General features: G+C 35.4%; 1 protein-coding gene across 1 annotated transcript; it reads right to left on the minus strand.

The window, feature by feature from the left end:
- Window positions 1-13,060: 13,060 nt before the first annotated feature.
- Window positions 13,061-13,603, minus strand: LOC127862755 (uncharacterized). The gene has a single exon (XM_052402010.1). It carries the CDS (start codon window positions 13,601-13,603, stop codon window positions 13,061-13,063), a length of 543 nt encoding a protein of 180 aa, XP_052257970.1.
- Between the last annotated feature and the right edge of the window lie 246 nt (window positions 13,604-13,849).

Below are 13,849 nucleotides of genomic sequence, written 5' to 3' on the forward strand. Positions count from 1 at the left end.
AAATAAAAAATTCAAGCTATAGTATGCTTTAAACTCCAATGTTTACATTGCTTTGACCCACATTCGTGTCGACTTGTTTTGTAAGTCACTTGAATAAGTTGATACAAAAGCTGATGACGTATTGCGGGCCGCACACGGGGAGGTATGACTAGATACCGAAAACAGTACTGTTTTCGCGAAACAGTAACATGTACCGAAAACAGCGTTATAAAATATGACAACAGTGAATATTAAGACGAAAACATCGCTTTTTCCTTTGCCTGGTTTAGAAAAGAAAAGTAGTTTAAAGATATTTTAACATATATGTTAAAACTGTTTAATAAAATTTATTTAAATAAAAATATTCCACATTCAGTTTTTCTTTCATTTACGAAAACAGAAAAATCTACGCCCGAACAATGAACAAATATACGAAAATAGTATGAATTCACAAAGAATTTTTTAATTTTATTAATAGAGCCCAAGGAAATTCCATTCCAAATACAAGGCAGAGGCTGAGATAAATAGCAAACAACTATCGATCCGTCGGGCTGCCCAATAATATGGCATTCCATACAACACCTTGCGAGATAGGGTCAATGGTCGAATCGACAGTGACAATTATGGAAAGGAGACGCTGTTCTCATCGGAGGAAGAGTTAGGGTTAGTTGAGCATGCTGAAAATTCTGCTAGACTTGGTTACGGCTACTCAAACACCAGCATGCAAAGATTAGCCGGCGAACTTGCCTACAAGTTGTGAAAGCGACCGTCGGATAACCGATCAGCAACTGCTGGCTCTACAGCTTCTTGAAGCGATGGGGTGACAGAATGTCTCCACTTAAACCTTCAACCCTCGAGACAACCAGGGCGAAAGCCACCCCTCCTGAACATATTGGGGCATATTTTGAAAACTTAGAGAAGGCGGTAGCTCTACACATGCTCCAAGATAAGCCAGAACTCATTTACAACACGAAACAGGCATAAGTCCCCGAACACCGCCCCCCCCCTTATGTTATAGCACCGACATAAGAAGAGACCCATGCTGTCACCTCACCACGTTCCGCTACAACAACAGTGATTGCTGCTGCTAATGCTGCTGGAGCCTGTATACCCCCATATTTCGTTTTTAAAGGTTTACTTTAAAGATATTTATTTGAGTAAGGATCGAATCCACAAGCTCACGATTGCAAGGCGGACACCATATCCACTACACCACCGCGACCTAAGATGTTTGCGATCAAATCACGAACACTTCAATGCACAATAAACATACAAAGCCTTTAGGGATTGAAATTACACACAGAGTAATTCATTAACAAACGTTCGTATTAATTGTTTCATTTGTATACACTATTCTAACATTCTTAGGGAGTATGTAAATAATTTCGGTTCTCGATAAGTAATTGAACATAAAACTTAATAACACCATCTAACATTGCTATTATATATGAACTTAAAACAAGCGATGTGTTTGTGAAACACTATGTCCCCATATATGACGTTTGACCTTGAAGGATGACCTTGACCTTGACCTTTCACCACTCAAAATGTGCAGCTCCATGAGATACACATGCATGCCAAATATCAAGTTGCTATCTTGAATATTGAAAAATTTATTGCAAAAGTTAAAGTTGGAGCAAACAGACAGACCAACAGATACAGACAGGGCAAAAACAATATGGTGGTGGGGGACATATAATTACGGCGCGTTGTCATCCGCAGGTAAAAGATACAACGAAGAGCTGATGAAAGGCGCGACACCGGGCGCGCGGGCTACAATGTCGGATTCCGGATGGTCGACGACAGACGTTTTCAAGGACTAACTTGAACACCATTTCCTTCAATACGCAGCCAGAACCAACGAAAACCAGCCAATCCTACTTCTTTTAGACGGCCACACTACCCACACGACACCAGAACTGACCAGATGGGCGAAGTCTAAAAACCTGCACCTGTTTTGCCTACCCGCGCACTCATCCCATTTGCTGCAAACCTCTTGATGTCGCTGTCTTTGTGCCATTTAAGAGGTATTATTACAGCGAGTGTGCAAGCTTCATTAAAGAAAATATAGGCAAAGCTGTCACGAGGTATGACATGACCAGCATTACATGTAAGGCCTACTTGAAGGCAATGAGCCCGTAGAACATTGTTTTGGCCTTCAAGAAAACTGGCGTCTTTCCGTTTAACAAGCAGACCATCTCCGATGTTCAACTCATGCCATGCGAGGCCTTTCGAGATGAAACACCTGTCTTGAAGTGCATAGCCATCCAGAGCGGAAAACATGCGGTGGATGCATATATCTGGAACGGAAGCTAACCGTCAAAGCAACGTGTTCCTGCCCCCAGCAACTACCAGAAGAAAAAGTCGCCTCCCTCCGTTGAAAAGCCTAACCCCTCTGGCAAAGCAATCACCAGTGACGAATTCCTGGAAGAAATGGACGTTTATGCTTCACAGAAGGAAAACCTGCCACCGAACTCCGTCATGTCTACGGCTGGCACGAAAAAGAAAAAGCCGACACCCGTGGCTCACAGAAGCCTCACACCAAGAACCAGTGGCCTTCAGCAAGAAAGGATGGACTTGTCAGAATCTGACGAGTGGTCTGATGTTGAAGACACAGAAGTTTGTTGCGTCTGTGAAAAGTTTTCGCCAGAAGGATGAATGATCGCCCACACTTGAAAATTGTCGATTGGGGACAGTGCGATAAATGCGGTCATTGGGTACACCTTTCTTTTTGTCATGAGAAGGCTGTGAAACGAAGGGGAGACACTTTCATCTGCCCTCACTGTTAAAAATGTTTTCTTCAAAACGTTTGTATTTTTTAAAGTTAACTAAGTTACTGACAGGGTGTGTGGTGTGAAAACTACTGCCCGCATTGTTTTGTTATTATTGTTTAACTTATATCCACGAGAAGATTGTTTGAATACTTAACATGTGAAATCTGCTAGCTACTGCTGGTCATGTTTATTACGCATTATCGTTAGATTATTAAAATTGATTTCAACTTTTTTTTACAAAAATCAAATAGCATTCCGTTCTTCTTCATCACAACTTATTTCCCCGTCGAGGACCCCGCCAAAGTTCGCAAATAAACGAGCCAATGAAAAGCAACGAATGTAAAGGAAACTCCAGCTGATTTTAACATAAAGGTCAAAAGCCAAGTTAATCAATATCTATGCATCGATTGTTTTAAAATTTTGATTTGAAATGAAATCAAATGAATGTCAGGCTATAAATTGAACACAGTTTAAGTTCATCATATTTCCTTACAACTCGCATGCGCGAGATTAAATCCTTAGGTGGTCGAATGTATAGGAAAAGAGGCTAGTTTATATAACGCGTGTCCGTATAATTTTAAGCAATCAATTTGTTTGTAAATAAGTTTCATATATTTGTCCTTGAGTCTTGCAATTTCTTGATAGTTAAATGCATTTGGCCATTACACATGTATAGGGCGCGTGGCCATGTCACATTAACACTATCAATTTGTCATAAAACAACATATTATATTTCTGATGTAATATATATGAACAATGTAGGTATCTCTTGACGCAGGAAAATCACCTTCATCAACATTTTTAAGACATTAAGTGCCTAAATGGCGGTCGATTTTCGTAATCTATGTACCATTTTGATGGGAAAGGTTGCCTCGTGACGAAAAATGACCACGAACGGCTACTTGCCAACACTAACTGCAAGAAAAACTTAACGAACTCGAAGAAATTCTAGGTCGGCTTCGATCTGACCGAATATTCAGAGCCGATTTTTCAAGAGTAAAAGTACCGAAAAAAAACAGCTAGCAAACATTTTCATTAAGTCGTTTTGATTTTCCGCAAAAACCTTGCATATTTTGCATGACCAAAGCTAAAAAAGGGTGCATTGCCTCATATCATAACTTATATTTTTAAAAGTACTAATTGTAATTTATTAAGTCTTATATTTTCATTGTGATATTCCTTTGCAAATAAATTTACATCAGATATTATTTTCCCCAATATGGGGGTGCACGCTTTAAGCCAAGAAATGTTTCTATCCAAAATCTTTAGAGTTCTAGTGACTAAAACTGACAACATGTTCTATGGATCATATCATCAATGGTATCATTTTAAAGTGCAGACTGAGTTTTAAGGCTGCTCTTCTTTTCATTTTGATATTCCTTTAAATAATGTTATTATAAATGGTTTTCTTTTGTCCTGTTTTTCAGGTATTTGCATTCAGTCGTTTTGATTTTCGGCAAAAACCTTGCATATTTTGAGTGACCAAAGTAAAAAAAACGGTGCATTGCATCATATCATAACTTATATTTTTAAAGAATGCTAATTGCAAATTATATAGTCCCACATTTTTATTGTGATATTCCTTTGCATTATCAAATTACAACAGATTTTATTTACCCCACTTTGCAGGTGACTTCATTAAGCCAAAAATTGCTTCAATCTCGAACTATTCATAGTTGTAGTGACTAAAACGTCAAATATAAACTATGGATGGCATCAAATATGGTATCATTTTAGAATGCCAAATGAGTTTTATGTCTGCCCAAATTTTCATGTTACATACCTTTAATAATGAAATTCTGCAAGTGGTAATTTATCCTGTTTTTCAGATATTTGCATTCAGCCGTTAAGATTTTCCGCAAAAAACTTGCATATTTTGAGTGACCAAAGCTAAAAAAGGGTGCATTGCTTCATATAATAACTGATATTTTCTAAAGTGCTGATTATACTTTATTTAGCTCCACTGTTTCATAGTGATATTCCTTTGCTTAAGAAAGTTACACCATATTTTATACACCCCAGTTTGCAGGTGCATGTTTTAATCCAAGCAAAGTTTCAATTCAACTCCTTTATAGACTAGTTGTACCCACACAAATTTAAAACATATAATATGGCCTGTAACATAAATTAATTATTTTACAGTACAGATTTAGTTTTATGGCTGCCCATATTTTCATTGTGATATTCCTTTAAATAATGGAATTATGCACTTTTTAATTGACCCAGTTTTTCAGACATTTTCAATCAGCCTTTTTGATTTTCTGCAACAAAACTTAAAAACTGTGTTAAACTTGCTTTTTATTTTAAAATAATTTTATCCCAATATGATTGAAATTATACAAAAATGAATACAAAATCAATTTGTTACAAAGAATGGACTCATGCTGGCTATTCGAGGATTTTGATTTCAAGCATTTTGATGACAGTTGCCAAAGTTTATGGCTAGATTTGAATGGAATTAAAGCTCAAATTTAACCTGTGCGTGTTAATTAAAATAAAGTAACTTAAGTATAATATGAATATGGTTAAATGCCTCATTAGTATTGATTTCAAAAACAATAAAACTTAGCATATCTCTGTAATTAAAATTATCTGGATTAAATTTAAGTGCACACAGAGATGGATTCTTTTCCTCCTCTTTTTAAACTTTTCCTAATATCCATAAAACCACCCAAGAAAGATGTCAACTTGACACCAGTTACTACTATTATGTAATATTCCATACAGAACTGCCAATTTTGTCATCTAGTTTATGGCTATATGGGTGTTGAAATGTGTTATCAGTGGATATATCTCAAATTTATTATGGCAGAAACAGTATGGTAACAGATAAGAGAAAAGAGTTGACGAACGTGCTTAATTAAAGAGAGCTACAGTTTAATAAGTTAAGGAGGGTTTTAATTAATTAATCATGTAATATATGATTTAATTTATAAATTTACTTGTGATACAAGAGTCATTTAATAATTAATATAAGAATTTAATAATTTAATATTAATCCGGTGATCAAGAAATATTAAAGCTAAGAATTTAATTGTAAACAGGTGCTTGTTGATCAATTAATTATATAGGAAGGTAATTTAATAAGGTGTCTTAGCTTAGGTTATATTTAATACCACGGTAATATTTAATACCGCACACTACCTAGTAATAAGACAAAATTTTGTCTTATTACCAGGTATTGTGTTGTGTAAATGGTGGATTGGTTGTTTATTGTCTTTCGGTGTTCATTTGCTGAAATATGACAATGAATTTATAAAAAATAGGCTGATTCTATTACAAGAAAGGGAATTCTGTATTATGGAAGTGTTTTAAGGTTACAATGTAACATTCATGTAACACGCATAAATACTATTTTAAAGGTAACTGGCTTTTGGGGACATCAACTTCAGAAGTCAGTTTTATCTTATGGAGAAATTGCCATTATTACAATATGCAGTAACAAGTCAATTGAACAGCCTGAATGTTGTCAGGTTGCTGATAGAAAGAAAAAGAATTCACCTATGCAACTTTATAATATGCATGCTTATATGCCTTCTTTATAAATTCCATGAGGCCTTTATATTTTTATCCCCCCCCCCCCGGTAGGGTGGCATATAGCAGTTGAACTGTCAGTCAGTCAGTCAGTCTGTCCGAAAACTGTAATGGCCATAAGTTTTTCAATATTGAACATAGCACCTCGATATTTGGCATGCATGCATATCTCATGGAGCTGCACATTTTGAGTGGTGAAATGTCAAGGTCATCCTTCAAGGTCAAGGTCAAATTTTGCAATATTGAAGATAGCAACTCCATATTTGGCATGCATGCGTATCTCATGGAGCTGCACATTTTGAGTGGGGAAAGGTTAAGGTCATCCTTCAATGTCAAAGGTAAAATATATGGTTTCAAAGCAGCGCAGTAGGGGGCATTGTGTTTCACGAACACAGCTCTTGTTTATCTAAATTCAGAATATCATATAATACATATCATATGATTTGGTGTTCATCCGATATGCTCATTTGTATTTTCAGTTTGGCCATGCCCAGGAGGGAGCGACTCAGTTATGGGGTGCAGGAGCAGCACAAGCGATCTTGACATTTACTTGGTGAATCATCCCCAACAGCACTTGACAATGGTTTCCTGCTTGATGAGGATGAATCCACCACTGAGAACCGAGGATGAAACTTCTCTCAACACCGCATTGTATGAAGAAAAACAACTCAATGTGGTTCGTCATCGTCAACAATAGATTCAGACTCAGCTGAAGTTGGAGACTGTCAAGTTGAGATCACTGATTGTGCCTATCAGGGTTGAGTGTTACATACTGAACAACGTGATCCAAAGCCGTATATTGTCAATACGCACGCAAGAGACATGGACATGCTCTGTTTACATTCAGATCAAACAAAGACCTATAGAATACACAGATTGGAAACTTCGCGCCTTATCGGGCTATCTCTCGGCGGGGTCACGTGGTCGAGAAACTGATAAGAACACTTATGATCAGCAGACGATTTATTCCATAAATCAATCGGAGAAGTCCGAAGATAGCCGATGTATCACGATTGCGATAAGATAGCGACGTGTCCAGTAGAAACGGCTACGATTATCGAGCAAAGTTATGCTAAAATGTTACGGCGCTATAGAAAGGCGGCTGTAACTTGGTCCGATTTTTATCAAATAAAGTTTCATAGAAACATGAGTAATTATGCTTTTACAAAATCTCGATTTTATTAACCTAAAATAAGAATAATGCCGCGATCGTTGAAGTAATAGCGCTATAAGAATTTCCAAATCGCGGCGAGAATGCCGTTGAATAATTTATTTGAAAGGCTTTTGCTGATAAAATTTTCTTGTATACATTTTTAATTCAAACATTTAAAACCTTATAAAATAATATTATTTAAAAACGGATAGATATATGTTGACACATAGATCTAGGTCTCTGATAAAAACAACATTACAGTATAAAAAATGCTATGATCGTTCGATCCAAAAACGGTTTCAGTTAGTCTTATTTCAATATTGATTCTGTGGATTTTTTCAATTTTTTAATTCCATATTTTTTATTAAGATCTTATTCATGAGTTATAGGTTATTAAAGTTGTGTTTGTAACCAAGTGTTTTTTTCTATTGGTAATTAATAAAAGCTCTAAGTGTCATGGACTAGGATTTCGCGAAAAGAAAAAAACAAACATTTCACGCGCGTGTTAATTGTCGGATCAATTAGCGAACTGAAGAAGATGTTATGTTTGTATGAAAAAATGACAAAGGTTTTCCCAATGAACCAAAGCACGTTTGACGACAGGTGTGTACAATAGGGTATAAGAGCTAAAAATAGTACCAATTTTGTACAAGGCCAAAATTCTTACAAATGAACATTTTCCTCCAGTTTGTTTAATTCAAACCTAGATAAACATATCACCAAGCATAAAAAATATGACTTTATCTATTTGGGATGAAAATTGAAAAAGTTTATAAAAAAGAACAAAAACACGGTTGACAGCAATCGTGTACAACAGAGGAAAAGAGCTTAAAATTGTACCAACATTGTATAAGGCAAAATCCTTTAAATTGAACATTTTCTTCTACGTTTTTGTAATTTATACTTAGATTAACATCTCTCCTAGCATGAAAATCATACTTCAACGATTTGGGATGAGAAATAGAAAAGTTTTTTAAAAAGAAACAAACCACTTAGGCGACAGGTGCGAAAATGATTGAATGAAATAACAGTATAAAATTGTACAAAGGCCAAATCCTTTAAAATGCCTTACTTTCGTCTACTTTTTATAAATCATACCTAGATTAACATCTAACCTAGCATAACCATCTTACTTAATCAATCTGTGATGAGAAATGAAGAAGTTTAAAAAAAAATCGTTTGGGCCTTTCAATTTTTAAAAATTATCTAAAATGAACAAATCCATTGTTCTCTTTCAAATTCCGATAAATTAATAATACATAAGAACAATAACTACCAAAACCTGAAGCATTATCAACAAAGAAAATAAAAACTTATTTTTATTTACACAAAAAAATATTGAATATGTCTGTTTGCGGCGACCGACTTTGCTCATAATTGATTGCTTAAAAACAAAATGGCCGACAGTAGCTGAAACAGAGAAGAATCTACTGGTACACCGGCATCTCCAAAATCAATGTCACGTGACTCGCGTCCGCCGTTAGATATTATCGCATATCGCTTTAGCGAAGTAGACAGTGTCCAATCTGTGTTTTCTATAGGTCTTTGGATCAAAGCAATGGCAAAACATTTAAGTATGAAAGTATGTTTTAATGAAGCAGGACACACTACTGTGTGCGTTCATGGTTAGGAAGTTGCCCAGGACCATTTTTTGTGGAACAAAATTTCTAGTGATTATCATTTTGCCCTTTAGCTCACCTGAGCACAATGTGCTATTGGTGAGCTTTAGTGATCGCATTTTGTCCGTCGTGTGGTGTGTGTTGTGCGGCGTCAACATTTGCCTTGTTCACACTCTAGAGGCCACATAAATTTTCCAATCTTAATGAAATTTGGTCAGAAGATTTTTCCCAATGATATCTTGGACAAGTTAAAAAATGGTTCCGGTTTATTGTCCGTCATCATGAAATTCTGTCAGAAGATATGGTCCAATGATATCTTGGGCAAGTTCAAAATTGGTCCCGGTTGGTTGAAAAACATTGGCACCAGGGGTGGGGCATTTTTCTTTATAGACAGACAGACAGACAGACAGACAGACAGACATTTTATTTGACTTGCACAATGTACATCGTCAACATCACAGGTGGTTAGAATTGATATATGTCAACATGTATATGCGCAGAAAACAAGTGTCAACAAAAATGAATATTTACAAAACAAATATATACAGAAGTACAGAGGATGAACAATAAAAAAAATATGTTATACGATTTAACAAATTCAATCTAACACTCAATGATTCCTTTACAAACAAACACAGTTTTATTAAATCAGACCTACTGGTTGATTGTAGCAATTGTACATACTTAATAACAGATGGATTATTATAGAAATATTTTTTTATGTATTTCTTTCTTAAATCAACAAATGTTGAACAAATACATACAAAATGAAATTCGTCCTCAATATCCATGGTATTACAACAAAGACAATATCTTTCTTGCCTAGCAATAGTGTTTCCATTATATCTACCAGTCTGTATACGAAGGGGGTGTACAGATAATCTTAATCGGCATAAATAAAACCTTTAATGTTTCGGAACTAAGTCTAGGTAAATCTCATATTCGAGAATTGACTTAAATGTTCTATAGATGTCTAACATTGAACTATCTTCTAGTGTACGGTGCCAATTTTGTTTATATGAATCTATAATTCTGGACTTTATAATGGATTTAAAAAAAAAAAAATCAATATCATGGACACTATTGAAGACATAACCGAATCCGTAATCATCCAATAATTTCTTGATGTTATAAATCCAATTTCGGTAGCCTTTGGCGTAATCTGAAACTCCAATATTGTATACAGTTTTAATAATTATGTTATCCGAGGCTGCTATTTTAAACCAATATTGTACGATTCGCATGTATCTATGTATAAAAAGAGGATATCTTTCTAACTCGCCATAAACACATGCATTACATGTATTAGTTTTAACTCTTAAAAGCCTTTTACAGAACTTCAGATGTATCCTTTCCAATTCCTTAGATTTCGTAAAACCCCAAACTTCTGATGAATAAGCTAAAATAGACCCTACGAATGCATCAAATAACTGACAAAGAATTTTTGGCTTTAAATCAAATTCTTGACATTTGCAAAACAATGTATTCAATGCTTTAAGAGCTTTACAAATTAAATGTTCTTGATTTAAATTAAAACTACCTGTATAATTAAATACAACACCTAAATAATTAAAATCATTTACAGTTTATATAGCATGGCCATTGTATGTCCACTTTTCATTTGGCAATAATCCGCCTCTTTTTCGAAAAACCATTATCTTTGTCTTATCAATATTAACTTTCAGTCCCCATGTAGTACAATAAGTATATAAATTATCTAAATGGTTCTGGATTTCTTCTGGTGATTTACCCACAATGGCCATGTCGTCTGCAAAAAGTAATAAAATTAAAACAATGTCATCTAGTTGCAAACCTGAATCAATATTATTTTGCAAAAACAACTCAAGATCTTCTACAAAAATAGAAAATAACAAAGGCGACATAACTTCTCCTTGACGTAAGCCAACAGCATAGCAAAAGTAATCCGAAAATGAAGATAATGATTTTACACATGACTTAACTTTTTGGTACATATCTCTCACAATTCTTAATATTTTGCCTTGAATACCACATTTAAACATTTTCAACCATAAAGCATTTCTATAAATAGTATCAAAGCATTTCATCATATCGACAAAAATAACATACAAACGTTTGTTTTCAAATAGATAATGATTTATCAAAGAAAATAAAATAAATATTGCGTCAGTAGTAGATCGTCCTTTTCGAAATCCGAATTGGGCGTCCGAAATGATGTTATGTTTTGTACAGATATTTTCAACGCGTTTATTTATAACAGTAGTGAATAATTTTGACAAACAGCTCACTAAAGTAATTCCTCTATAATTATTAACATCGGATTCGGAACCTTTTTTATGAAGGGGGATAATAATACCTTCCGTCCACTGGTCCGGGAAATAACCGGAATTTAGTATATTGTTAAATAAATCACATAAATAAGATGACAGAATGTCAATAGATTCTATAAAATATTCATTTAAAAGGTTGTCACTCCCATAAGCTTTAAATCGCTTAAGTGATTTTACAGCAGTTGTTATTTCATGCACCGTTATCGGTTCATCTAGTTCAGGATATACATTATTAGGAACATTAAAATCATTACACAAATTAAAACTTTCCGCTTCTAAATTCGATGCACCAACATTATCCGAGCTAATCCTCGAAAAATAATCTGTGAATTCAGTTAACGGTATATCATTAGATCTATTGGTTTTTGACTTAAAATGTTTCCAAAATTCCCTTGGTTTACTTTTCCTTAATTCTGTAATTTTATCCATTCTTCGTTTATATTCGCAACATTTTTTCTTTCTGACAATATTTTTATACTCTTTTTTTTTTCTCTCACATAAAACTATTCTGTTGTTAAATGTTTTATCAGTGTTGAAGCATCGAAGTGCATCTAGATATAAATTACGGGCATCTATACAATCACTGTCAAACCACTCCTTATTACTACTAGTATAATTTTCAAAAGCAACCTGGTCTTTAAAAATACACTCTTTCGAAAACAAAGGGTCAGCTATATCACGAATAGTGTTTGTAAATAAAAGTAACATATTGTTCACGGAATCCCTGCTTAAATAATCTGTGGTATTAACAATGGTATTAAACAAAGGCAATTGAGAAATAAGTCGTGAGCGAAACTCCTCTCTAAACGTAGAATCCCATTTATACCTAGTCTCTGAATAGTATAAACCACCTCGGGGAATGTTATTACAGTTCAGTGAAAAATGCAATGGGGCGTGATCACTCCATTCATTGAATGGACATACTGTAAATGACTTTATCTGGGAAAAATTACATTCTTTTGTTAACAAGTAATCAATAACTGAGCAACCATTATGGGACAAAAATGTATATTGATCAGTATTACCTATACGACCGTTAATAATTCGGTAACATGTACCTTTACAAAGATCTAACAATTTTATCCCGTGGTTATTATGTGACCTGTCATTGGAGGCCCGTGCAGGTGTGCTATCGAAAACATAATCAGGACAATCACAACAATCATTTACTTTATCAAATATAATAAAATCACTTTTCTGACCGACTCTACTGTTGAAATCGCCGCAAATAAAAACACTTCCTAAGCTATCATACAAAAACAAATCATTTTCTAAAATATCAAATAAATCGATATTAATACTGTTGTACATAGGTGAATCTTCTCCCCAGATATAGGCTCCACATACATAAATATCGTTCTGGGTATTAAAAAATAAATGGTCAAGTTTAAGCCAAATGATTGTATCAAAATGATTTTTAATAATTTGTATTCCATCTTTTAATTGCTCTTTATAATATAAAACAATTCCTCCACTGTTTCTACGGGCTCTTCTATGCTGAAATTTACGGTAAAAATTATGTGAAATGTATCCGTTTAGATTTATATTACTGTTAGAATCACACCATGATTCGTAAAGAAAACAAATATCAGACTGTTTTAAAATATTTACAATGTCAGGACTTTCCTTTTTGTCTCTGGTAAGGCCATGAATGTTCCACGAAAGGATAGAAAGTTCATCCCCGTCGTGCTCCTACTGTTTCACTGGTTTACCGTCCGCGTACAGGGTATCGTACACGATCCAAGATCGTTTTCCCTCTTTTTTGGCGTCCTTCATTTTAGGCACTAACTTTCGGCGCTTTTCAACCACTTCCGGTGGGAACTGTTCAAACATTTGGCATCCGGTTCCTGACAGGTGTTTCCATTCTCTCCGTACCATCTCCCGGTCCTTAAAGTATGTAAATTTGGCAACGATGTTGCGAATCTTACCGGAAACTGGCTGTCCCGGTGAACGATGAACGCGCTCAAAGCGGATCGTGTCTGCAATGTCCTTTGTAATTTTGAGTTTCTCCTGTAAATGATTACGTAACTTTGTTTCCGTAATTTCCGCCGTCTCGTTGCCGGTGGAGTTGTCCTCTTGGATATTTGTGAACACTAGGTTGTTCCGCATGGATTGCGACTTCAGGTACGCAACGTCGTCCCGCAGCTCCTCCCGCTGTTTCTCCAGCATAGCCACCTTCTCGGCCATCTGCGCCGCCCCGACGTCTGCGTAATCCACTCTCTCTTCTAGCGACATAACTCGCGCATCGGTGCGTTTTCGCGGTCGTCCAACGCCAACCAAATTTTCTTGAGCTCTTTGTCAAAGTCCATAACTTTTACCTCCAGATTATCGAGGACACCGAGCTTACGTTCCATGGCTCCTATTCTAACGCCTAATGCGTTCATGCAATCCATTAGATCCTTGTTAGTCGGCTCGCGGCCTCCGTCTGCCATATTTGAGCAACTGCTTTGTTTAGGGCTAGAGTTAGAATTATTCCCTGGT

Source organism: Dreissena polymorpha, chromosome 16 (genome assembly GCF_020536995.1).
Source record: "Dreissena polymorpha isolate Duluth1 chromosome 16, UMN_Dpol_1.0, whole genome shotgun sequence".
Classification (NCBI taxonomy): Eukaryota; Metazoa; Mollusca; class Bivalvia; order Myida; family Dreissenidae; genus Dreissena; species Dreissena polymorpha.

Excerpts from the sequence above, each read along its gene's own strand:
- LOC127862755 (XM_052402010.1), bottom strand. The coding sequence starts at position 13,603 with ATGTCGCTAGAAGAGAGAGTGGATTACGCAGACGTCGGGGCGGCGCAG.